Source organism: Gymnoscopelus braueri (assembly GCF_963280865.1).
Source record: "Gymnoscopelus braueri genome assembly, contig: SCAFFOLD_132, whole genome shotgun sequence".
NCBI classification, from domain to species: domain Eukaryota; kingdom Metazoa; phylum Chordata; class Actinopteri; order Myctophiformes; family Myctophidae; genus Gymnoscopelus; species Gymnoscopelus braueri.
This window is the reverse complement of record NW_027660767.1, coordinates 26817-53809: the sequence shown is the minus strand read 5'-3', so window position 1 is coordinate 53809 and position 26993 is coordinate 26817. Positions and strand designations below refer to the sequence as shown.

The window sequence follows — 26993 nt, the reverse complement described above, 5'->3', positions numbered from 1 at the left end:
TGTCACTATTTTTAATAATATATATATATTTTTTAATTATTATTATCATTTTTTTGGAAGTGTGTTCTAATCATTATTCTTAATTATTCTATTATAGCTAGATAACATCATTATCCATTGCCTTCATTATAGGAAATTTTATGAGTGAATTTTTAAATTTTTATAATAGGAAACGAGATATATTGAAAGATGAAACCCTAGCCCTAACCCAAAATAATATTTTAAAATGTGTTTACATGGATATGAATGCATTACAAGTCAGCTATGAGGTGGGAGGGAAAAAAATGAAAATAATTGTATTTTTTCTGTATTTTGGGCTGATTTAAATCACGGGTCAAATTGTACCCGCTAACACCACAAGTGGATGTAGTTTTCTAACACAATGCAAGGGTTAACCCTGTCTTCTACCCTGAGCCATCCTAGGCTAGCAAAATGTGTGGGAAAAAGGTGGGTCATGGGCCTGGATGTCCAAACTGGAATCCACCAGTTTCCCCATTCTGAGGAATACTTCCTCCATGGTGGTTACAGAAGCTTCATAGCTGGCGATGCCCAACTTCTCCCTGTTCACCTCCAGCTCAGCAAACAGCAACTCAAACCTGTCGGTGCTCTCCTTAGGCAATATGTAGGAGAGTTCCGCCCCCACGTTGCTCTCTAGCGTGAGAGAGTGAGGTCTCCGGTCTCAGGGTTCACAATACTTCTGGTTCATATAGCGATGCTCCTGATGCCATTCGTTCTTGCCAAAGCACTCTGTAGCTTTCCTATCACACTCACATAGGAACTGCTCACAGTCATTGTTCGGAGTGGTGCCGCAGAACCATCCACCATCGCAGATTATCTTATTTTCCTCACAGTACCATTTGTAGACTCTGACACCAGGAAGAACATTACATCGACTGTAATATTCCTCCCAACACTGATCATGGGCCTGGCAGCAGGCATCGAGAGGGCATATTGGCTTCCCTTTCTTGAAGACATTTATCCCACAATAACAACCATACTGGTCATACCAGTAGGCATTATGGCACGCTGGACAACACGTATTGATCATGTTGATAAACTGGGTAGAGCTCCGTTCATCGCGTCGGGTCGTGTTGAACACTTCAGGAGGGTTTTTGTCACAGTCTTCGGGGATGTAATCGCTCGTGAGGTGGGGCTTGAGTTTTCCCTCGGTGAAGAGTGTGCAGAATTCGATGATGTTGTCAGCGGTGATGGCCTCGTTCTCTGGTTTGTACTCTGTCATCTCATCTTCCAGGGTGATGAGACGGATGGCAGGGCATTGTCCCTCCTTCACACCAAAGGTCTGCATGTTGTTCTTGTTGTCATTCACGTCAGTGTCCATGAAGACGAACATGATCTTGCCCTTGAAGCCTTCTGCTGCCTTTTTGAATTGGTCCATTTTGTCCCCAAAGTCAGTAGCAGCCTTGGACATGAACATAAAGATATGGGACTTGAATTCTTCACCGAAGGTCTTAGTGACAGTCTGGACTGAGAACTCAGTGACCAGAGGCAGCTGGTTGGCCTTAATAAAGGCTAGGAGGTTGGCTTCGGTAAGCTCACCTTCAAAGGTGTTACGACCTTCATCAAACTTCTTGAAGAGGAGCACGCAGTCCTTGGACACCTCAAACTTTGAGTACACTGCATCATCAGAGGTCATCCCAAATGGAATATCATCTACGGTTTCTGCTGCTTTAATGAAGGCTTTAGCGTCCTTGGATTCAGAATCCTTGAAGAAGCCAATTACATTACATTACAGTCATTTAGCAGACGCTTTTATCCAAAGCGACTTACAATAAGTGTATTCAACATAGGTAGGGAACGAAAACTACTAATCACCAGAAGTCTTTAGTGCATTATCTGCAAAAACAAGCAACCAAGAGTAAACCTAGCGCTAAGGTAAAAGTGCAATATATCAGCTACCTATTTCCTTAAACAGATGAGACAAAATAGCTAAATCAAATGAGCATGAGCTAAAACAAATAAGTGAATCGACTAAACAAGATCCAATAAACAATCCAATAATCCAATAAACAATACAGCAATAGAAAACAAGCGTTCGTACAACTAGTTAACAACAAGTAGGTCAGGCAGAGAGGAAGGGTAGTGTTTCCTGAAGAGGTGAGTTTTCAGCCTGCGGCGAAATATGGGCAGTGACTCTGCTGTCCTAACATCAGTGGGAAGTTCATTCCACCACTGTGGTGCCAGAACAGAAAAGAGTCGTGACCGTGTGGATCGGCCAGAAGGACCCTTGAGTGACGAGGCAATCAGTCGCCCCGAGGTGGCAGACCGAAGTGGTCGGGCAGGGGTGTAGGCATCGACCATAGCCCGGAGGTAGGAAGGAGCTGTTCCTTTCACTGCCCTATAGGCTAGCACCAGGGTTTTGAACTGGATGCGAGCCGCTACGGGGAGCCAGTGTAGAGAGCGGAGAAGGATGGTTGTGTGGGAGAACTTGGGGCGGTTGAACACCAGACGAGCCGCAGCTTTCTGAACAAGCTCCAGGGGTTTGATGGCAGATGCCGGAGCACCAGCAAGGAGGGAGTTGCAGTAGTCCAATGACTGCCACCTCGTTTGCGATCATAGACTCTGCCTGCATGACATCGGCCAGGGTGGCAACAGCTGGGCCTGCGCGATTCTTAAGCCACTTGACAATGTCATAAGCCTGCCTGCCATCAGAGTACTCCTTGTGCGACTCCTTTTCTCCTCCCTTGAAGAACACGATGGTCGGGTATTTCTGGACTTCAAACTCCTGGGCCAGCTCTGTCTCTTCTGTGGCGTCTACCTTACCGAGGCGGACATTTGAACCCTCTGCCTTCAGCATGCGGGCCGCCTTGGCATACTCCGGGGCCAGTTCTTTGCAGTGGCCGCACCATGGGGCATAGAAGTCCACCAGAATGTAGGGGTGAGCTTTCAACACCTCATCGAAGTTACTTTTCCTCAGCAGCAAGACATCCTCTTCCTCTGTGATCAGGGCTGACCAACTGCTGGCCACAAGCAGCGAGCTGGCCATAAGCAGTGTACAGAGAAGGACAGACTTAAACATAGTTACCAATGCAAAGCCTTTCTTACAGATCATGACAACGAGCATCTCTCTCTTCAACTGAAAACCGTTTCCAGTACAAGGATTGTGTGGCGTCGACACGTTTATTTATACCCCAAACTCTCTGGTCGGTGCATCACAGCCGTGCTCTAATTGGACAGAGACATAATGATGCCATATATGGTATGAGATCAAGTACTCGTATTTACAGCGTAACTCTGTGGAGGATGAGATGTCTGTATACTGTCTGTGTGTGAGTCTGTATATTACCCCTGGAGCCACTAGCGATATGAGCTTGTAGATCTGCTATTCTTTTTTTATCGTGAAAATGTGTGCAAATCTTTGAATATATATATTTTTAAAGGGAACATTTGTAACTCAAATCTTTGCTCTGAGCTTGTACATAGCTATGAGATGCGTTTCCAGATTGAATGGGTTAAAATTCCTCATATATGGGCAGCAAAGGGGGCATGCCCATATACGGGCATATACTGATGACATCAGGAATCTCCATATGTGGGCATAAAGGGGACATGGCCTGACAGATACAGAGATCTCCTTATATGGGCATATGCATATCAGCATGCCCATATATGGGCATATACTGATGACATCATGGATCTCCATATATGGCCATAAAATGGACATGGACTGACAGATACAGAGATCTCCATATACTGTATGCCATACAGAGATGTCTGTTTCTGTCTCCCTTTTATGCCCATACAGTGCAGAGAGTGCTATTCCGCAGCTATTTCAATAGGAATTTTGTTGTTGACATGGTATGGCATTTTGTTTGTTGGAGACACGAACCGTCATTGCACATATGCTGTCCAACATTAACTAAATTAAACAAAACATTCAAATGGCCTACAAGCAAATATTCACGCAAAATGTATTCAGTTATCGATGTAAAAACAATTCAATTAAAATTGAAAAAAAAAAAAAAGAAACAGACATCTCCATATATGGGCACAAAAAGAGACATAGACAGACGTGTACTCTGACAAAGCCCCCAACACTATGACCCAGACATATTGGTCGGATCGGCAGTGCGACGTAAGTGTGAGGGCCGCGTAGCCACCCTAACCTCTAGTTTAATATAAGGGGCTGTAGTCTGTTCTCATTATATATTATCACTTGTTTCCTGTGTTTCTTTCTCTATTGCTTACCCTTTTTTCATGAAAAGGTTGGGAGCTTAAAAATAAAATAAAATAAATTAATCACCCGCTCTTTCACACCTGTAAACAGGGTATATTACAGGGTCTTATTGTAAGTCGCTTTGGATAAAAGCGTCTGCTAAATGACTGTAATGTAATGGTGTAGCCGCTGCCAAACTTGCTCTTGAGGGGACTGCCCAGACACCTCTGCTGACCGTTGACCATAACAGCCAGCCTGGTGCACAGGGATTCACATTCCTCCATGTTGTGTGTCGTGATGACCACGGCCTTGCCAGACAGACTCACAGGCACGCGTCAAAGGAGGGGGGATGGGGGGCTCGTCTGTCTAAGGGAGAAGTGGTACTACCTCCCCCTTTGGCCTCCTGAAAGGTGAATTTTCAGGGCTGTTTTAAAGGAAGCCAGCGATCTATATTTTTGAGGGATGAGGTCAGGCTATTCCACACCTGGGTGGCAGTGCTGTAGTATTTGTTTTATGGGTGGGTGGTACCAGATCGCTGTTTACGCTCCCTCTAGTATTGTGGCTGTGGGTGTCGCTAACTTTTTGGAGGTATTTAGTCAAATATGCGGCGGGTATTGAGGGCAAATTTGCATTGACTATTTTGAAGACCAATCCCATTTTTAGTTGTTTAACCCTTCCATTGTGTTAGGGTCATTTTTGACCCGTTTCCAAGTTTAAATAGGTAAAAAGTACCCTTTACATTTCTCTATTGGAACAAGGCTTCATGATATCCTCAGAAATAGCCATTTTAACGCAACACAATTATTTATCATCATTCTAATTAATTCTGATGGTCTCTATAATAAAATTGTCAATATTCAATTTTTACATGTTTGAGAGTGAGAGAGACATGTCCTCAATTACCAATTGCTATCAGGAGTAGAATAAAGTTTGAGTTTATGAAAAATAAATGATTTTTTACCTTCTTGGTATATGGGTCAAAAATGACCCTAACACCACTAGTGTCACTATTTTTAATAATATATATATATTTTTTAATTATTATTATCATTTTTTTGGAAGTGTGTTCTAATCATTATTCTTAATTATTCTATTATAGCTAGATAACATCATTATCCATTGCCTTCATTATAGGAAATTTTATGAGTGAATTTTTAAATTTTTATAATAGAAAACGAGATATATTGAAAGATGAAACCCTAGCCCTAACCCAAAATAATATTTTAAAATGTGTTTACATGGATATGAATGCATTACAAGTCAGCTATGAGGTGGGAGGGAAAAAAATGAAAATAATTGTATTTTTTCTGTATTTTGGGCTGATTTAAATCACGGGTCAAATTGTACCCGCTAACACCACAAGTGGATGTAGTTTTCTAACACAATGCAAGGGTTAACCCTGTCTTCTACCCTGAGCCGCATCCTAGGCTAGCAAAATGTGTGGGAAAAAGGTGGGTCATGGGCCTGGATGTCCAAACTGGAATCCACCAGTTTCCCCATTCTGAGGAATACTTCCTCCATGGTGGTTACAGAAGCTTCATAGCTGGCGATGCCCAACTTCTCCCTGTTCACCTCCAGCTCAGCAAACAGCAACTCAAACCTGTCGGTGCTCTCCTTAGGCAATATGTAGGAGAGTTCCGCCCCCACGTTGCTCTCTAGCGTGAGAGAGTGAGGTCTCCGGTCTCAGGGTTCACAATACTTCTGGTTCATATAGCGATGCTCCTGATGCCATTCGTTCTTGCCAAAGCACTCTGTAGCTTTCCTATCACACTCACATAGGAACTGCTCACAGTCATTGTTCGGAGTGGTGCCGCAGAACCATCCACCATCGCAGATTATCTTATTTTCCTCACAGTACCATTTGTAGACTCTGACACCAGGAAGAACATTACATCGACTGTAATATTCCTCCCAACACTGATCATGGGCCTGGCAGCAGGCATCGAGAGGGCATATTGGCTTCCCTTTCTTTAAGACATTTATCCCACAATAACAACCATACTGGTCATACCAGTAGGCATTATGGCACGCTGGACAACACGTATTGATCATGTTGATAAACTGGGTAGAGCTCCGTTCATCGCGTCGGGTCGTGTTGAACACTTCAGGAGGGTTTTTGTCACAGTCTTCGGGGATGTAATCGCTCGTGAGGTGGGGCTTGAGTTTTCCCTCGGTGAAGAGTGTGCAGAATTCGATGATGTTGTCAGCGGTGATGGCCTCGTTCTCTGGTCTGTACTCTGTCATCTCATCTTCCAGGGTGATGAGACGGATGGCAGGGCATTGTCCCTCCTTCACACCAAAGGTCTGCATGTTGTTCTTGTTGTCATTCACGTCAGTGTCCATGAAGACGAACATGATCTTGCCCTTGAAGCCTTCTGCTGCCTTTTTGAATTGGTCCATTTTGTCCCCAAAGTCAGTAGCAGCCTTGGACATGAACATAAAGATATGGGACTTGAATTCTTCACCGAAGGTCTTAGTGACAGTCTGGACTGAGAACTCAGTGACCAGAGGCAGCTGGTTGGCCTTAATAAAGGCTAGGAGGTTGGCTTCGGTAAGCTCACCTTCAAAGGTGTTACGACCTTCATCAAACTTCTTGAAGAGGAGCACGCAGTCCTTGGACACCTCAAACTTTGAGTACACTGCATCATCAGAGGTCATCCCAAATGGAATATCATCTACGGTTTCTGCTGCTTTAATGAAGGCTTTAGCGTCCTTGGATTCAGAATCCTTGAAGAAGCCAATGACTGCCACCTCGTTTGCGATCATAGACTCTGCCTGCATGACATCGGCCAGGGTGGCAACAGCTGGGCCTGCGCGATTCTTAAGCCACTTGACAATGTCATAAGCCTGCCTGCCATCAGAGTACTCCTTGTGCGACTCCTTTTCTCCTCCCTTGAAGAACACGATGGTCGGGTATTTCTGGACTTCAAACTCCTGGGCCAGCTCTGTCTCTTCTGTGGCGTCTACCTTACCGAGGCGGACATTTGAACCCTCTGCCTTCAGCATGCGGGCCGCCTTGGCATACTCCGGGGCCAGTTCTTTGCAGTGGCCGCACCATGGGGCATAGAAGTCCACCAGAATGTAGGGGTGAGCTTTCAACACCTCATCGAAGTTACTTTTCCTCAGCAGCAAGACATCCTCTTCCTCTGTGATCAGGGCTGACCAACTGCTGGCCACAAGCAGCGAGCTGGCCATAAGCAGTGTACAGAGAAGGACAGACTTAAACATAGTTACCAATGCAAAGCCTTTCTTACAGATCATGACAACGAGCATCTCTCTCTTCAACTGAAAACCGTTTCCAGTACAAGGATTGTGTGGCGTCGACACGTTTATTTATACCCCAAACTCTCTGGTCGGTGCATCACAGCCGTGCTCTAATTGGACAGAGACATAATGATGCCATATATGGTATGAGATCAAGTACTCGTATTTACAGCGTAACTCTGTGGAGGATGAGATGTCTGTATACTGTCTGTGTGTGAGTCTGTATATTACCCCTGGAGCCACTAGCGATATGAGCTTGTAGATCTGCTATTCTTTTTTTATCGTGAAAATGTGTGCAAATCTTTGAATATATATATTTTTAAAGGGAACATTTGTAACTCAAATCTTTGCTCTGAGCTTGTACATAGCTATGAGATGCGTTTCCAGATTGAATGGGTTAAAATTCCTCATATATGGGCAGCAAAGGGGGCATGCCCATATACGGGCATATACTGATGACATCAGGAATCTCCATATGTGGGCATAAAGGGGACATGGCCTGACAGATACAGAGATCTCCTTATATGGGCATATGCATATCAGCATGCCCATATATGGGCATATACTGATGACATCATGGATCTCCATATATGGCCATAAAATGGACATGGACTGACAGATACAGAGATCTCCATATACTGTATGCCATACAGAGATGTCTGTTTCTGTCTCCCTTTTATGCCCATACAGTGCAGAGAGTGCTATTCCGCAGCTATTTCAATAGGAATCTTGTTGTTGACATGGTATGGCATTTTGTTTGTTGGAGACACGAACCGTCATTGCACATATGCTGTCCAACATTAACTAAATTAAACAAAACATTCAAATGGCCTACAAGCAAATATTCACGCAAAATGTATTCAGTTATCGATGTAAAAACAATTCAATTAAAATTGAAGAAAAAAAAAAAAGAAACAGACATCTCCATATATGGGCACAAGAAGAGACATAGACAGACGTGTACTCTGACAAAGCCCCCAACACTATGACCCAGACATATTGGTCGGATCGGCAGTGCGACGTAAGTGTGAGGGCCGCGTAGCCACCCTAACCTCTAGTTTAATATAAGGGGCTGTAGTCTGTTCTCATTATATATTATCACTTGTTTCCTGTGTTTCTTTCTCTATTGCTTACCCTTTTTTCATGAAAAGGTTGGGAGCTTAAAAATAAAATAAAATAAATTAATCACCCGCTCTTTCACACCTGTAAACAGGGTATATTACAGGGTCTTATTGTAAGTCGCTTTGGATAAAAGCGTCTGCTAAATGACTGTAATGTAATGGTGTAGCCGCTGCCAAACTTGCTCTTGAGGGGACTGCCCAGACACCTCTGCTGACCGTTGACCATAACAGCCAGCCTGGTGCACAGGGATTCACATTCCTCCATGTTGTGTGTCGTGATGACCACGGCCTTGCCAGACAGACTCACAGGCACGCGTCAAAGGAGGGGGGATGGGGGGCTCGTCTGTCTAAGGGAGAAGTGGTACTACCTCCCCCTTTGGCCTCCTGAAAGGTGAATTTTCAGGGCTGTTTTAAAGGAAGCCAGCGATCTATATTTTTGAGGGATGAGGTCAGGCTATTCCACACCTGGGTGGCAGTGCTGTAGTATTTGTTTTATGGGTGGGTGGTACCAGATCGCTGTTTACGCTCCCTCTAGTATTGTGGCTGTGGGTGTCGCTAACTTTTTGGAGGTATTTAGTCAAATATGCGGCGGGTATTGAGGGCAAATTTGCATTGACTATTTTGAAGACCAATCCCATTTTTAGTTGTTTAACCCTTCCATTGTGTTAGGGTCATTTTTGACCCGTTTCCAAGTTTAAATAGGTAAAAAGTACCCTTTACATTTCTCTATTGGAACAAGGCTTCATGATATCCTCAGAAATAGCCATTTTAACGCAACAAAATTATTTATCATCATTCTAATTAATTCTGATGGTCTCTATAATAAAATTGTCAATATTCAATGTTTACATGTTTGAGAGTGAGAGAGACATGTCCTCAATTAACAATTGCTATCAGGAGTAGAATAAAGTTTGAGTTTATGAAAAATAAATGATTTTTTACCTTCTTGGTATACGGGTCAAAAATGACCCTAACACCACTAGTGTCACTATTTTTAATAATATATATATATTTTTTAATTATTATTATCATTTTTTTGGAAGTGTGTTCTAAATCATTATTCTTAATTATTCTATTATAGCTAGATAACATCATTATCCATTGCCTTCATTATAGGAAATTTTATGAGTGAATTTTTAAATTTTTATAATAGAAAACGAGATATATTGAAAGATGAAACCCTAGCCCTAACCCAAAATAATATTTTAAAATGTGTTTACATGGATATGAATGCATTACAAGTCAGCTATGAGGTGGGAGGGAAAAAAAATGAAAATAATTGTATTTATTCTGTATTTTGGGCTGATTTAAATCACGGGTCAAATTGTACCCGCTAACACCACAAGTGGATGTAGTTTTCTAACACAATGCAAGGGTTAACCCTGTCTTCTACCCTGAGCCATCCTAGGCTAGCAAAATGTGTGGGAAAAAGGTGGGTCATGGGCCTGGATGTCCAAACTGGAATCCACCAGTTTCCCCATTCTGAGGAATACTTCCTCCATGGTGGTTACAGAAGCTTCATAGCTGGCGATGCCCAACTTCTCCCTGTTCACCTCCAGCTCAGCAAACAGCAACTCAAACCTGTCGGTGCTCTCCTTAGGCAATATGTAGGAGAGTTCCGCCCCCACGTTGCTCTCTAGCGTGAGAGAGTGAGGTCTCCGGTCTCAGGGTTCACAATACTTCTGGTTCATATAGCGATGCTCCTGATGCCATTCGTTCTTGCCAAAGCACTCTGTAGCTTTCCTATCACACTCACATAGGAACTGCTCACAGTCATTGTTCGGAGTGGTGCCGCAGAACCATCCACCATCGCAGATTATCTTATTTTCCTCACAGTACCATTTGTAGACTCTGACACCAGGAAGAACATTACATCGACTGTAATATTCCTCCCAACACTGATCATGGGCCTGGCAGCAGGCATCGAGAGGGCATATTGGCTTCCCTTTCTTTAAGACATTTATCCCACAATAACAACCATACTGGTCATACCAGTAGGCATTATGGCACGCTGGACAACACGTATTGATCATGTTGATAAACTGGGTAGAGCTCCGTTCATCGCGTCGGGTCGTGTTGAACACTTCAGGAGGGTTTTTGTCACAGTCTTCGGGGATGTAATCGCTCGTGAGGTGGGGCTTGAGTTTTCCCTCGGTGAAGAGTGTGCAGAATTCGATGATGTTGTCAGCGGTGATGGCCTCGTTCTCTGGTCTGTACTCTGTCATCTCATCTTCCAGGGTGATGAGACGGATGGCAGGGCATTGTCCCTCCTTCACACCAAAGGTCTGCATGTTGTTCTTGTTGTCATTCACGTCAGTGTCCATGAAGACGAACATGATCTTGCCCTTGAAGCCTTCTGCTGCCTTTTTGAATTGGTCCATTTTGTCCCCAAAGTCAGTAGCAGCCTTGGACATGAACATAAAGATATGGGACTTGAATTCTTCACCGAAGGTCTTAGTGACAGTCTGGACTGAGAACTCAGTGACCAGAGGCAGCTGGTTGGCCTTAATAAAGGCTAGGAGGTTGGCTTCGGTAAGCTCACCTTCAAAGGTGTTACGACCTTCATCAAACTTCTTGAAGAGGAGCACGCAGTCCTTGGACACCTCAAACTTTGAGTACACTGCATCATCAGAGGTCATCCCAAATGGAATATCATCTACGGTTTCTGCTGCTTTAATGAAGGCTTTAGCGTCCTTGGATTCAGAATCCTTGAAGAAGCCAATGACTGCCACCTCGTTTGCGATCATAGACTCTGCCTGCATGACATCGGCCAGGGTGGCAACAGCTGGGCCTGCGCGATTCTTAAGCCACTTGACAATGTCATAAGCCTGCCTGCCATCAGAGTACTCCTTGTGCGACTCCTTTTCTCCCCCCTTGAAGAACACGATGGTCGGGTATTTCTGGACTTCAAACTCCTGGGCCAGCTCTGTCTCTTCTGTGGCGTCTACCTTACCGAGGCGGACATTTGAACCCTCTGCCTTCAGCATGCGGGCCGCCTTGGCATACTCCGGGGCCAGTTCTTTGCAGTGGCCGCACCATGGGGCATAGAAGTCCACCAGAATGTAGGGGTGAGCTTTCAACACCTCATCGAAGTTACTTTTCCTCAGCAGCAAGACATCCTCTTCCTCTGTGATCAGGGCTGACCAACTGCTGGCCACAAGCAGCGAGCTGGCCATAAGCAGTGTACAGAGAAGGACAGACTTAAACATAGTTACCAATGCAAAGCCTTTCTTACAGATCATGACAACGAGCATCTCTCTCTTCAACTGAAAACCGTTTCCAGTACAAGGATTGTGTGGCGTCGACACGTTTATTTATACCCCAAACTCTCTGGTCGGTGCATCACAGCCGTGCTCTAATTGGACAGAGACATAATGATGCCATATATGGTATGAGATCAAGTACTCGTATTTACAGCGTAACTCTGTGGAGGATGAGATGTCTGTATACTGTCTGTGTGTGAGTCTGTATATTACCCCTGGAGCCACTAGCGATATGAGCTTGTAGATCTGCTATTCTTTTTTTATCGTGAAAATGTGTGCAAATCTTTGAATATATATATTTTTAAAGGGAACATTTGTAACTCAAATCTTTGCTCTGAGCTTGTACATAGCTATGAGATGCGTTTCCAGATTGAATGGGTTAAAATTCCTCATATATGGGCAGCAAAGGGGGCATGCCCATATACGGGCATATACTGATGACATCAGGAATCTCCATATGTGGGCATAAAGGGGACATGGCCTGACAGATACAGAGCTCTCCTTATATGGGCATATGCATATCAGCATGCCCATATATGGGCATATACTGATGACATCATGGATCTCCATATATGGCCATAAAATGGACATGGACTGACAGATACAGAGATCTCCATATACTGTATGCCATACAGAGATGTCTGTTTCTGTCTCCCTTTTATGCCCATACAGTGCAGAGAGTGCTATTCCGCAGCTATTTCAATAGGAATTTTGTTGTTGACATGGTATGGCATTTTGTTTGTTGGAGACACGAACCGTCATTGCACATAATGCTGTCCAACATTAACTAAATTAAACAAAACATTCAAATGGCCTACAAGCAAATATTCACGCAAAATTTATTCAGTTATCGATGTAAAAACAATTCAATTAAAATTGAAGAAAAAAAAAAAAGAAACAGACATCTCCATATATGGGCACAAGAAGAGACATAGACAGACGTGTACTCTGACAAAGCCCCCAACACTATGACCCAGACATATTGGTCGGATCGGCAGTGCGACGTAAGTGTGAGGGCCGCGTAGCCACCCTAACCTCTAGTTTAATATAAGGGGCTGTAGTCTGTTCTCATTATATATTATCACTTGTTTCCTGTGTTTCTTTCTCTATTGCTTACCCTTTTTTCATGAAAAGGTTGGGAGCTTAAAAATAAAATAAAATAAATTAATCACCCGCTCTTTCACACCTGTAAACAGGGTATATTACAGGGTCTTATTGTAAGTCGCTTTGGATAAAAGCGTCTGCTAAATGACTGTAATGTAATGGTGTAGCCGCTGCCAAACTTGCTCTTGAGGGGACTGCCCAGACACCTCTGCTGACCGTTGACCATAACAGCCAGCCTGGTGCACAGGGATTCACATTCCTCCATGTTGTGTGTCGTGATGACCACGGCCTTGCCAGACAGACTCACAGGCACGCGTCAAAGGAGGGGGGATGGGGGGCTCGTCTGTCTAAGGGAGAAGTGGTACTACCTCCCCCTTTGGCCTCCTGAAAGGTGAATTTTCAGGGCTGTTTTAAAGGAAGCCAGCGATCTATATTTTTGAGGGATGAGGTCAGGCTATTCCACACCTGGGTGGCAGTGCTGTAGTATTTGTTTTATGGGTGGGTGGTACCAGATCGCTGTTTACGCTCCCTCTAGTATTGTGGCTGTGGGTGTCGCTAACTTTTTGGAGGTATTTAGTCAAATATGCGGCGGGTATTGAGGGCAAATTTGCATTGACTATTTTGAAGACCAATCCCATTTTTAGTTGTTTAACCCTTCCATTGTGTTAGGGTCATTTTTGACCCGTTTCCAAGTTTAAATAGGTAAAAAGTACCCTTTACATTTCTCTATTGGAACAAGGCTTCATGATATCCTCAGAAATAGCCATTTTAACGCAACACAATTATTTATCATCATTCTAATTAATTCTGATGGTCTCTATAATAAAATTGTCAATATTCAATGTTTACATGTTTGAGAGTGAGAGAGACATGTCCTCAATTAGCAATTGCTATCAGGAGTAGAATAAAGTTTGAGTTTATGAAAAATAAATGATTTTTTACCTTCTTGGTATACGGGTCAAAAATGACCCTAACACCACTAGTGTCACTATTTTTAATAATATATATATTTTTTTTAATTATTATTATCATTTTTTTGGAAGTGTGTTCTAATCATTATTCTTAATTATTATATTATAGCTAGATAACATCATTATCCATTGCCTTCATTATAGGAAATTTTATGAGTGAATTTTTAAATTTTTATAATAGAAAACGAGATATATTGAAAGATGAAACCCTAGCCCTAACCCAAAATAATATTTTAAAATGTGTTTACATGGATATGAATGCATTACAAGTCAGCTATGAGGTGGGAGGGAAAAAAATGAAAATAATTGTATTTTTTCTGTATTTTGGGCTGATTTAAATCACGGGTCAAATTGTACCCGCTAACACCACAAGTGGATGTAGTTTTCTAACACAATGCAAGGGTTAACCCTGTCTTCTACCCTGAGCCATCCTAGGCTAGCAAAATGTGTGGGAAAAAGGTGGGTCATGGGCCTGGATGTCCAAACTGGAATCCACCAGTTTCCCCATTCTGAGGAATACTTCCTCCATGGTGGTTACAGAAGCTTCATAGCTGGCGATGCCCAACTTCTCCCTGTTCACCTCCAGCTCAGCAAACAGCAACTCAAACCTGTCGGTGCTCTCCTTAGGCAATATGTAGGAGAGTTCCGCCCCCACGTTGCTCTCTAGCGTGAGAGAGTGAGGTCTCCGGTCTCAGGGTTCACAATACTTCTGGTTCATATAGCGATGCTCCTGATGCCATTCGTTCTTGCCAAAGCACTCTGTAGCTTTCCTATCACACTCACATAGGAACTGCTCACAGTCATTGTTCGGAGTGGTGCCGCAGAACCATCCACCATCGCAGATTATCTTATTTTCCTCACAGTACCATTTGTAGACTCTGACACCAGGAAGAACATTACATCGACTGTAATATTCCTCCCAACACTGATCATGGGCCTGGCAGCAGGCATCGAGAGGGCATATTGGCTTCCCTTTCTTTAAGACATTTATCCCACAATAACAACCATACTGGTCATACCAGTAGGCATTATGGCACGCTGGACAACACGTATTGATCATGTTGATAAACTGGGTAGAGCTCCGTTCATCGCGTCGGGTCGTGTTGAACACTTCAGGAGGGTTTTTGTCACAGTCTTCGGGGATGTAATCGCTCGTGAGGTGGGGCTTGAGTTTTCCCTCGGTGAAGAGTGTGCAGAATTCGATGATGTTGTCAGCGGTGATGGCCTCGTTCTCTGGTCTGTACTCTGTCATCTCATCTTCCAGGGTGATGAGACGGATGGCAGGGCATTGTCCCTCCTTCACACCAAAGGTCTGCATGTTGTTCTTGTTGTCATTCACGTCAGTGTCCATGAAGACGAACATGATCTTGCCCTTGAAGCCTTCTGCTGCCTTTTTGAATTGGTCCATTTTGTCCCCAAAGTCAGTAGCAGCCTTGGACATGAACATAAAGATATGGGACTTGAATTCTTCACCGAAGGTCTTAGTGACAGTCTGGACTGAGAACTCAGTGACCAGAGGCAGCTGGTTGGCCTTAATAAAGGCTAGGAGGTTGGCTTCGGTAAGCTCACCTTCAAAGGTGTTACGACCTTCATCAAACTTCTTGAAGAGGAGCACGCAGTCCTTGGACACCTCAAACTTTGAGTACACTGCATCATCAGAGGTCATCCCAAATGGAATATCATCTACGGTTTCTGCTGCTTTAATGAAGGCTTTAGCGTCCTTGGATTCAGAATCCTTGAAGAAGCCAATGACTGCCACCTCGTTTGCGATCATAGACTCTGCCTGCATGACATCGGCCAGGGTGGCAACAGCTGGGCCTGCGCGATTCTTAAGCCACTTGACAATGTCATAAGCCTGCCTGCCATCAGAGTACTCCTTGTGCGACTCCTTTTCTCCCCCCTTGAAGAACACGATGGTCGGGTATTTCTGGACTTCAAACTCCTGGGCCAGCTCTGTCTCTTCTGTGGCGTCTACCTTACCGAGGCGGACATTTGAACCCTCTGCCTTCAGCATGCGGGCCGCCTTGGCATACTCCGGGGCCAGTTCTTTGCAGTGGCCGCACCATGGGGCATAGAAGTCCACCAGAATGTAGGGGTGAGCTTTCAACACCTCATCGAAGTTACTTTTCCTCAGCAGCAAGACATCCTCTTCCTCTGTGATCAGGGCTGACCAACTGCTGGCCACAAGCAGCGAGCTGGCCATAAGCAGTGCAGAGAAGGACAGACTTAAACATAGTTACCAATGCAAAGCCTTTCTTACAGATCATGACAACGAGCATCTCTCTCTTCAACTGAAAACCGTTTCCAGTACAAGGATTGTGTGGCGTCGACACGTTTATTTATACCCCAAACTCTCTGGTCGGTGCATCACAGCCGTGCTCTAATTGGACAGAGACATAATGATGCCATATATGGTATGAGATCAAGTACTCGTATTTACAGCGTAACTCTGTGGAGGATGAGATGTCTGTATACTGTCTGTGTGTGAGTCTGTATATTACCCCTGGAGCCACTAGCGATATGAGCTTGTAGATCTGCTATTCTTTTTTTATCGTGAAAATGTGTGCAAATCTTTGAATATATATATTTTTAAAGGGAACATTTGTAACTCAAATCTTTGCTCTGAGCTTGTACATAGCTATGAGATGCGTTTCCAGATTGAATGGGTTAAAATTCCTCATATATGGGCAGCAAAGGGGGCATGCCCATATACGGGCATATACTGATGACATCAGGAATCTCCATATGTGGGCATAAAGGGGACATGGCCTGACAGATACAGAGCTCTCCTTATATGGGCATATGCATATCAGCATGCCCATATATGGGCATATACTGATGACATCATGGATCTCCATATATGGCCATAAAATGGACATGGACTGACAGATACAGAGATCTCCATATACTGTATGCCATACAGAGATGTCTGTTTCTGTCTCCCTTTTATGCCCATACAGTGCAGAGAGTGCTATTCCGCAGCTATTTCAATAGGAATTTTGTTGTTGACATGGTATGGCATTTTGTTTGTTGGAGACACGAACCGTCATTGCACATAATGCTGTCCAACATTAACTAAATTAAACAAAACATTCAAATGGCCTACAAGCAAATATTCACGCAAAATTTATTCAGTTATCGATGTAAAAACAATTCAATTAAAATTGAAGAAAAAAAAAAAAGAAACAGACATCTCCATATATGGGCACAAGAAGAGACATAGACAGACGTGTACTCTGACAAAGCCCCCAACACTATGACCCAGACATATTGGTCGGATCGGCAGTGCGACGTAAGTGTGAGGGCCGCGTAGCCACCCTAACCTCTAGTTTAATATAAGGGGCTGTAGTCTGTTCTCATTATATATTATCACTTGTTTCCTGTGTTTCTTTCTCTATTGCTTACCCTTTTTTCATGAAAAGGTTGGGAGCTTAAAAATAAAATAAAATAAATTAATCACCCGCTCTTTCACACCTGTAAACAGGGTATATTACAGGGTCTTATTGTAAGTCGCTTTGGATAAAAGCGTCTGCTAAATGACTGTAATGTAATGGTGTAGCCGCTGCCAAACTTGCTCTTGAGGGGACTGCCCAGACACCTCTGCTGACCGTTGACCATAACAGCCAGCCTGGTGCACAGGGATTCACATTCCTCCATGTTGTGTGTCGTGATGACCACGGCCTTGCCAGACAGACTCACAGGCACGCGTCAAAGGAGGGGGGATGGGGGGCTCGTCTGTCTAAGGGAGAAGTGGTACTACCTCCCCCTTTGGCCTCCTGAAAGGTGAATTTTCAGGGCTGTTTTAAAGGAAGCCAGCGATCTATATTTTTGAGGGATGAGGTCAGGCTATTCCACACCTGGGTGGCAGTGCTGTAGTATTTGTTTTATGGGTGGGTGGTACCAGATCGCTGTTTACGCTCCCTCTAGTATTGTGGCTGTGGGTGTCGCTAACTTTTTGGAGGTATTTAGTCAAATATGCGGCGGGTATTGAGGGCAAATTTGCATTGACTATTTTGAAGACCAATCCCATTTTTAGTTGTTTAACCCTTCCATTGTGTTAGGGTCATTTTTGACCCGTTTCCAAGTTTAAATAGGTAAAAAGTACCCTTTACATTTCTCTATTGGAACAAGGCTTCATGATATCCTCAGAAATAGCCATTTTAACGCAACACAATTATTTATCATCATTCTAATTAATTCTGATGGTCTCTATAATAAAATTGTCAATATTCAATGTTTACATGTTTGAGAGTGAGAGAGACATGTCCTCAATTAGCAATTGCTATCAGGAGTAGAATAAAGTTTGAGTTTATGAAAAATAAATGATTTTTTACCTTCTTGGTATACGGGTCAAAAATGACCCTAACACCACTAGTGTCACTATTTTTAATAATATATATATTTTTTTTAATTATTATTATCATTTTTTTGGAAGTGTGTTCTAATCATTATTCTTAATTATTATATTATAGCTAGATAACATCATTATCCATTGCCTTCATTATAGGAAATTTTATGAGTGAATTTTTAAATTTTTATAATAGAAAACGAGATATATTGAAAGATGAAACCCTAGCCCTAACCCAAAATAATATTTTAAAATGTGTTTACATGGATATGAATGCATTACAAGTCAGCTATGAGGTGGGAGGGAAAAAAATGAAAATAATTGTATTTTTTCTGTATTTTGGGCTGATTTAAATCACGGGTCAAATTGTACCCGCTAACACCACAAGTGGATGTAGTTTTCTAACACAATGCAAGGGTTAACCCTGTCTTCTACCCTGAGCCATCCTAGGCTAGCAAAATGTGTGGGAAAAAGGTGGGTCATGGGCCTGGATGTCCAAACTGGAATCCACCAGTTTCCCCATTCTGAGGAATACTTCCTCCATGGTGGTTACAGAAGCTTCATAGCTGGCGATGCCCAACTTCTCCCTGTTCACCTCCAGCTCAGCAAACAGCAACTCAAACCTGTCGGTGCTCTCCTTAGGCAATATGTAGGAGAGTTCCGCCCCCACGTTGCTCTCTAGCGTGAGAGAGTGAGGTCTCCGGTCTCAGGGTTCACAATACTTCTGGTTCATATAGCGATGCTCCTGATGCCATTCGTTCTTGCCAAAGCACTCTGTAGCTTTCCTATCACACTCACATAGGAACTGCTCACAGTCATTGTTCGGAGTGGTGCCGCAGAACCATCCACCATCGCAGATTATCTTATTTTCCTCACAGTACCATTTGTAGACTCTGACACCAGGAAGAACATTACATCGACTGTAATATTCCTCCCAACACTGATCATGGGCCTGGCAGCAGGCATCGAGAGGGCATATTGGCTTCCCTTTCTTTAAGACATTTATCCCACAATAACAACCATACTGGTCATACCAGTAGGCATTATGGCACGCTGGACAACACGTATTGATCATGTTGATAAACTGGGTAGAGCTCCGTTCATCGCGTCGGGTCGTGTTGAACACTTCAGGAGGGTTTTTGTCACAGTCTTCGGGGATGTAATCGCTCGTGAGGTGGGGCTTGAGTTTTCCCTCGGTGAAGAGTGTGCAGAATTCGATGATGTTGTCAGCGGTGATGGCCTCGTTCTCTGGTCTGTACTCTGTCATCTCATCTTCCAGGGTGATGAGACGGATGGCAGGGCATTGTCCCTCCTTCACACCAAAGGTCTGCATGTTGTTCTTGTTGTCATTCACGTCAGTGTCCATGAAGACGAACATGATCTTGCCCTTGAAGCCTTCTGCTGCCTTTTTGAATTGGTCCATTTTGTCCCCAAAGTCAGTAGCAGCCTTGGACATGAACATAAAGATATGGGACTTGAATTCTTCACCGAAGGTCTTAGTGACAGTCTGGACTGAGAACTCAGTGACCAGAGGCAGCTGGTTGGCCTTAATAAAGGCTAGGAGGTTGGCTTCGGTAAGCTCACCTTCAAAGGTGTTACGACCTTCATCAAACTTCTTGAAGAGGAGCACGCAGTCCTTGGACACCTCAAACTTTGAGTACACTGCATCATCAGAGGTCATCCCAAATGGAATATCATCTACGGTTTCTGCTGCTTTAATGAAGGCTTTAGCGTCCTTGGATTCAGAATCCTTGAAGAAGCCAATGACTGCCACCTCGTTTGCGATCATAGACTCTGCCTGCATGACATCGGCCAGGGTGGCAACAGCTGGGCCTGCGCGATTCTTAAGCCACTTGACAATGTCATAAGCCTGCCTGCCATCAGAGTACTCCTTGTGCGACTCCTTTTCTCCCCCCTTGAAGAACACGATGGTCGGGTATTTCTGGACTTCAAACTCCTGGGCCAGCTCTGTCTCTTCTGTGGCGTCTACCTTACCGAGGCGGACATTTGAACCCTCTGCCTTCAGCATGCGGGCCGCCTTGGCATACTCCGGGGCCAGTTCTTTGCAGTGGCCGCACCATGGGGCATAGAAGTCCACCAGAATGTAGGGGTGAGCTTTCAACACCTCATCGAAGTTACTTTTCCTCAGCAGCAAGACATCCTCTTCCTCTGTGATCAGGGCTGACCAACTGCTGGCCACAAGCAGCGAGCTGGCCATAAGCAGTGTACAGAGAAGGACAGACTTAAACATAGTTACCAATGCAAAGCCTTTCTTACAGATCATGACAACGAGCATCTCTCTCTTCAACTGAAAACCGTTTCCAGTACAAGGATTGTGTGGCGTCGACACGTTTATTTATACCCCAAACTCTCTGGTCGGTGCATCACAGCCGTGCTCTAATTGGACAGAGACATAATGATGCCATATATGGTATGAGATCAAGTACTCGTATTTACAGCGTAACTCTGTGGAGGATGAGATGTCTGTATACTGTCTGTGTGTGAGTCTGTATATTACCCCTGGAGCCACTAGCGATATGAGCTTGTAGATCTGCTATTCTTTTTTTATCGTGAAAATGTGTGCAAATCTTTGAATATATATATTTTTAAAGGGAACATTTGTAACTCAAATCTTTGCTCTGAGCTTGTACATAGCTATGAGATGCGTTTCCAGATTGAATGGGTTAAAATTCCTCATATATGGGCAGCAAAGGGGGCATGCCCATATACGGGCATATACTGATGACATCAGGAATCTCCATATGTGGGCATAAAGGGGACATGGCCTGACAGATACAGAGCTCTCCTTATATGGGCATATGCATATCAGCATGCCCATATATGGGCATATACTGATGACATCATGGATCTCCATATATGGCCATAAAATGGACATGGACTGACAGATACAGAGATCTCCATATACTGTATGCCATACAGAGATGTCTGTTTCTGTCTCCCTTTTATGCCCATACAGTGCAGAGAGTGCTATTCCGCAGCTATTTCAATAGGAATCTTGTTGTTGACATGGTATGGCATTTTGTTTGTTGGAGACACGAACCGTCATTGCACATATGCTGTCCAACATTAACTAAATTAAACAAAACATTCAAATGGCCTACAAGCAAATATTCACGCAAAATGTATTCAGTTATCGATGTAAAAACAATTCAATTAAAATTGAAGAAAAAAAAAAAAGAAACAGACATCTCCATATATGGGCACAAGAAGAGACATAGACAGACGTGTACTCTGACAAAGCCCCCAACACTATGACCCAGACATATTGGTCGGATCGGCAGTGCGACGTAAGTGTGAGGGCCGCGTAGCCACCCTAACCTCTAGTTTAATATAAGGGGCTGTAGTCTGTTCTCATTATATATTATCACTTGTTTCCTGTGTTTCTTTCTCTATTGCTTACCCTTTTTTCATGAAAAGGTTGGGAGCTTAAAAATAAAATAAAATAAATTAATCACCCGCTCTTTCACACCTGTAAACAGGGTATATTACAGGGTCTTATTGTAAGTCGCTTTGGATAAAAGCGTCTGCTAAATGACTGTAATGTAATGGTGTAGCCGCTGCCAAACTTGCTCTTGAGGGGACTGCCCAGACACCTCTGCTGACCGTTGACCATAACAGCCAGCCTGGTGCACAGGGATTCACATTCCTCCATGTTGTGTGTCGTGATGACCACGGCCTTGCCAGACAGACTCACAGGCACGCGTCAAAGGAGGGGGGATGGGGGGCTCGTCTGTCTAAGGGAGAAGTGGTACTACCTCCCCCTTTGGCCTCCTGAAAGGTGAATTTTCAGGGCTGTTTTAAAGGAAGCCAGCGATCTATATTTTTGAGGGATGAGGTCAGGCTATTCCACACCTGGGTGGCAGTGCTGTAGTATTTGTTTTATGGGTGGGTGGTACCAGATCGCTGTTTACGCTCCCTCTAGTATTGTGGCTGTGGGTGTCGCTAACTTTTTGGAGGTATTTAGTCAAATATGCGGCGGGTATTGAGGGCAAATTTGCATTGACTATTTTGAAGACCAATCCCATTTTTAGTTGTTTAACCCTTCCATTGTGTTAGGGTCATTTTTGACCCGTTTCCAAGTTTAAATAGGTAAAAAGTACCCTTTACATTTCTCTATTGGAACAAGGCTTCATGATATCCTCAGAAATAGCCATTTTAACGCAACAAAATTATTTATCATCATTCTAATTAATTCTGATGGTCTCTATAATAAAATTGTCAATATTCAATGTTTACATGTTTGAGAGTGAGAGAGACATGTCCTCAATTAGCAATTGCTATCAGGAGTAGAATAAAGTTTGAGTTTATGAAAAATAAATGATTTTTTACCTTCTTGGTATACGGGTCAAAAATGACCCTAACACCACTAGTGTCACTATTTTTAATAATATATATATTTTTTTTAATTATTATTATCATTTTTTTGGAAGTGTGTTCTAAATCATTATTCTTAATTATTCTATTATAGCTAGATAACATCATTATCCATTGCCTTCATTATAGGAAATTTTATGAGTGAATTTTTAAATTTTTATAATAGAAAACGAGATATATTGAAAGATGAAACCCTAGCCCTAACCCAAAATAATATTTTAAAATGTGTTTACATGGATATGAATGCATTACAAGTCAGCTATGAGGTGGGAGGGAAAAAAATGAAAATAATTGTATTTTTTCTGTATTTTGGGCTGATTTAAATCACGGGTCAAATTGTACCCGCTAACACCACAAGTGGATGTAGTTTTCTAACACAATGCAAGGGTTAACCCTGTCTTCTACCCTGAGCCATCCTAGGCTAGCAAAATGTGTGGGAAAAAGGTGGGTCATGGGCCTGGATGTCCAAACTGGAATCCACCAGTTTCCCCATTCTGAGGAATACTTCCTCCATGGTGGTTACAGAAGCTTCATAGCTGGCGATGCCCAACTTCTCCCTGTTCACCTCCAGCTCAGCAAACAGCAACTCAAACCTGTCGGTGCTCTCCTTAGGCAATATGTAGGAGAGTTCCGCCCCCACGTTGCTCTCTAGCGTGAGAGAGTGAGGTCTCCGGTCTCAGGGTTCACAATACTTCTGGTTCATATAGCGATGCTCCTGATGCCATTCGTTCTTGCCAAAGCACTCTGTAGCTTTCCTATCACACTCACATAGGAACTGCTCACAGTCATTGTTCGGAGTGGTGCCGCAGAACCATCCACCATCGCAGATTATCTTATTTTCCTCACAGTACCATTTGTAGACTCTGACACCAGGAAGAACATTACATCGACTGTAATATTCCTCCCAACACTGATCATGGGCCTGGCAGCAGGCATCGAGAGGGCATATTGGCTTCCCTTTCTTTAAGACATTTATCCCACAATAACAACCATACTGGTCATACCAGTAGGCATTATGGCACGCTGGACAACACGTATTGATCATGTTGATAAACTGGGTAGAGCTCCGTTCATCGCGTCGGGTCGTGTTGAACACTTCAGGAGGGTTTTTGTCACAGTCTTCGGGGATGTAATCGCTCGTGAGGTGGGGCTTGAGTTTTCCCTCGGTGAAGAGTGTGCAGAATTCGATGATGTTGTCAGCGGTGATGGCCTCGTTCTCTGGTCTGTACTCTGTCATCTCATCTTCCAGGGTGATGAGACGGATGGCAGGGCATTGTCCCTCCTTCACACCAAAGGTCTGCATGTTGTTCTTGTTGTCATTCACGTCAGTGTCCATGAAGACGAACATGATCTTGCCCTTGAAGCCTTCTGCTGCCTTTTTGAATTGGTCCATTTTGTCCCCAAAGTCAGTAGCAGCCTTGGACATGAACATAAAGATATGGGACTTGAATTCTTCACCGAAGGTCTTAGTGACAGTCTGGACTGAGAACTCAGTGACCAGAGGCAGCTGGTTGGCCTTAATAAAGGCTAGGAGGTTGGCTTCGGTAAGCTCACCTTCAAAGGTGTTACGACCTTCATCAAACTTCTTGAAGAGGAGCACGCAGTCCTTGGACACCTCAAACTTTGAGTACACTGCATCATCAGAGGTCATCCCAAATGGAATATCATCTACGGTTTCTGCTGCTTTAATGAAGGCTTTAGCGTCCTTGGATTCAGAATCCTTGAAGAAGCCAATGACTGCCACCTCGTTTGCGATCATAGACTCTGCCTGCATGACATCGGCCAGGGTGGCAACAGCTGGGCCTGCGCGATTCTTAAGCCACTTGACAATGTCATAAGCCTGCCTGCCATCAGAGTACTCCTTGTGCGACTCCTTTTCTCCCCCCTTGAAGAACACGATGGTCGGGTATTTCTGGACTTCAAACTCCTGGGCCAGCTCTGTCTCTTCTGTGGCGTCTACCTTACCGAGGCGGACATTTGAACCCTCTGCCTTCAGCATGCGGGCCGCCTTGGCATACTCCGGGGCCAGTTCTTTGCAGTGGCCGCACCATGGGGCATAGAAGTCCACCAGAATGTAGGGGTGAGCTTTCAACACCTCATCGAAGTTACTTTTCCTCAGCAGCAAGACATCCTCTTCCTCTGTGATCAGGGCTGACCAACTGCTGGCCACAAGCAGCGAGCTGGCCATAAGCAGTGTACAGAGAAGGACAGACTTAAACATAGTTACCAATGCAAAGCCTTTCTTACAGATCATGACAACGAGCATCTCTCTCTTCAACTGAAAACCGTTTCCAGTACAAGGATTGTGTGGCGTCGACACGTTTATTTATACCCCAAACTCTCTGGTCGGTGCATCACAGCCGTGCTCTAATTGGACAGAGACATAATGATGCCATATATGGTATGAGATCAAGTACTCGTATTTACAGCGTAACTCTGTGGAGGATGAGATGTCTGTATACTGTCTGTGTGTGAGTCTGTATATTACCCCTGGAGCCACTAGCGATATGAGCTTGTAGATCTGCTATTCTTTTTTTATCGTGAAAATGTGTGCAAATCTTTGAATATATATATTTTTAAAGGGAACATTTGTAACTCAAATCTTTGCTCTGAGCTTGTACATAGCTATGAGATGCGTTTCCAGATTGAATGGGTTAAAATGCCTCATATATGGGCAGCAAAGGGGGCATGCCCATATACGGGCATATACTGATGACATCAGGAATCTCCATATGTGGGCATAAAGGGGACATGGCCTGACAGATACAGAGCTCTCCTTATATGGGCATATGCATATCAGCATGCCCATATATGGGCATATACTGATGACATCATGGATCTCCATATATGGCCATAAAATGGACATGGACTGACAGATACAGAGATCTCCATATACTGTATGCCATACAGAGATGTCTGTTTCTGTCTCCCTTTTATGCCCATACAGTGCAGAGAGTGCTATTCCGCAGCTATTTCAATAGGAATCTTGTTGTTGACATGGTATGGCATTTTGTTTGTTGGAGACACGAACCGTCATTGCACATAATGCTGTCCAACATTAACTAAATTAAACAAAACATTCAAATGGCCTACAAGCAAATATTCACGCAAAATGTATTCAGTTATCGATGTAAAAACAATTCAATTAAAATTGAAAAAAAAAAAAAAGAAACAGACATCTCCATATATGGGCACAAGAAGAGACATAGACAGACGTGTACTCTGACAAAGCCCCCAACACTATGACCCAGACATATTGGTCGGATCGGCAGTGCGACGTAAGTGTGAGGGCCGCGTAGCCACCCTAACCTCTAGTTTAATATAAGGGGCTGTAGTCTGTTCTCATTATATATTATCACTTGTTTCCTGTGTTTCTTTCTCTATTGCTTACCCTTTTTTCATGAAAAGGTTGGGAGCTTAAAAATAAAATAAAATAAATTAATCACCCGCTCTTTCACACCTGTAAACAGGGTATATTACAGGGTCTTATTGTAAGTCGCTTTGGATAAAAGCGTCTGCTAAATGACTGTAATGTAATGGTGTAGCCGCTGCCAAACTTGCTCTTGAGGGGACTGCCCAGACACCTCTGCTGACCGTTGACCATAACAGCCAGCCTGGTGCACAGGGATTCACATTCCTCCATGTTGTGTGTCGTGATGACCACGGCCTTGCCAGACAGACTCACAGGCACGCGTCAAAGGAGGGGGGATGGGGGGCTCGTCTGTCTAAGGGAGAAGTGGTACTACCTCCCCCTTTGGCCTCCTGAAAGGTGAATTTTCAGGGCTGTTTTAAAGGAAGCCAGCGATCTATATTTTTGAGGGATGAGGTCAGGCTATTCCACACCTGGGTGGCAGTGCTGTAGTATTTGTTTTATGGGTGGGTGGTACCAGATCGCTGTTTACGCTCCCTCTAGTATTGTGGCTGTGGGTGTCGCTAACTTTTTGGAGGTATTTAGTCAAATATGCGGCGGGTATTGAGGGCAAATTTGCATTGACTATTTTGAAGACCAATCCCATTTTTAGTTGTTTAACCCTTCCATTGTGTTAGGGTCATTTTTGACCCGTTTCCAAGTTTAAATAGGTAAAAAGTACCCTTTACATTTCTCTATTGGAACAAGGCTTCATGATATCCTCAGAAATAGCCATTTTAACGCAACAAAATTATTTATCATCATTCTAATTAATTCTGATGGTCTCTATAATAAAATTGTCAATATTCAATGTTTACATGTTTGAGAGTGAGAGAGACATGTCCTCAATTAGCAATTGCTATCAGGAGTAGAATAAAGTTTGAGTTTATGAAAAATAAATGATTTTTTACCTTCTTGGTATACGGGTCAAAAATGACCCTAAC

At 43.6% G+C, this 26993-nt stretch overlaps 1 protein-coding gene across 1 annotated transcript in view; it reads right to left on the bottom strand.

Moving 5' to 3' along the window:
- The window catches only part of LOC308081197 (uncharacterized protein), a gene marked incomplete at both ends in the record, with an annotated part of 65847 nt that overhangs the window by 14259 nt on the left and 24595 nt on the right, over positions 1–26993 (bottom strand). The window contains 5 exon segments of the mRNA XM_080457585.1: positions 6216–7361; positions 10582–11727; positions 14947–16092; positions 19310–20455; positions 23675–24820. Of these exon segments, the coding sequence (XP_080313711.1) occupies positions 6216–7361; positions 10582–11727; positions 14947–16092; positions 19310–20455; positions 23675–24820 (5730 nt within the window).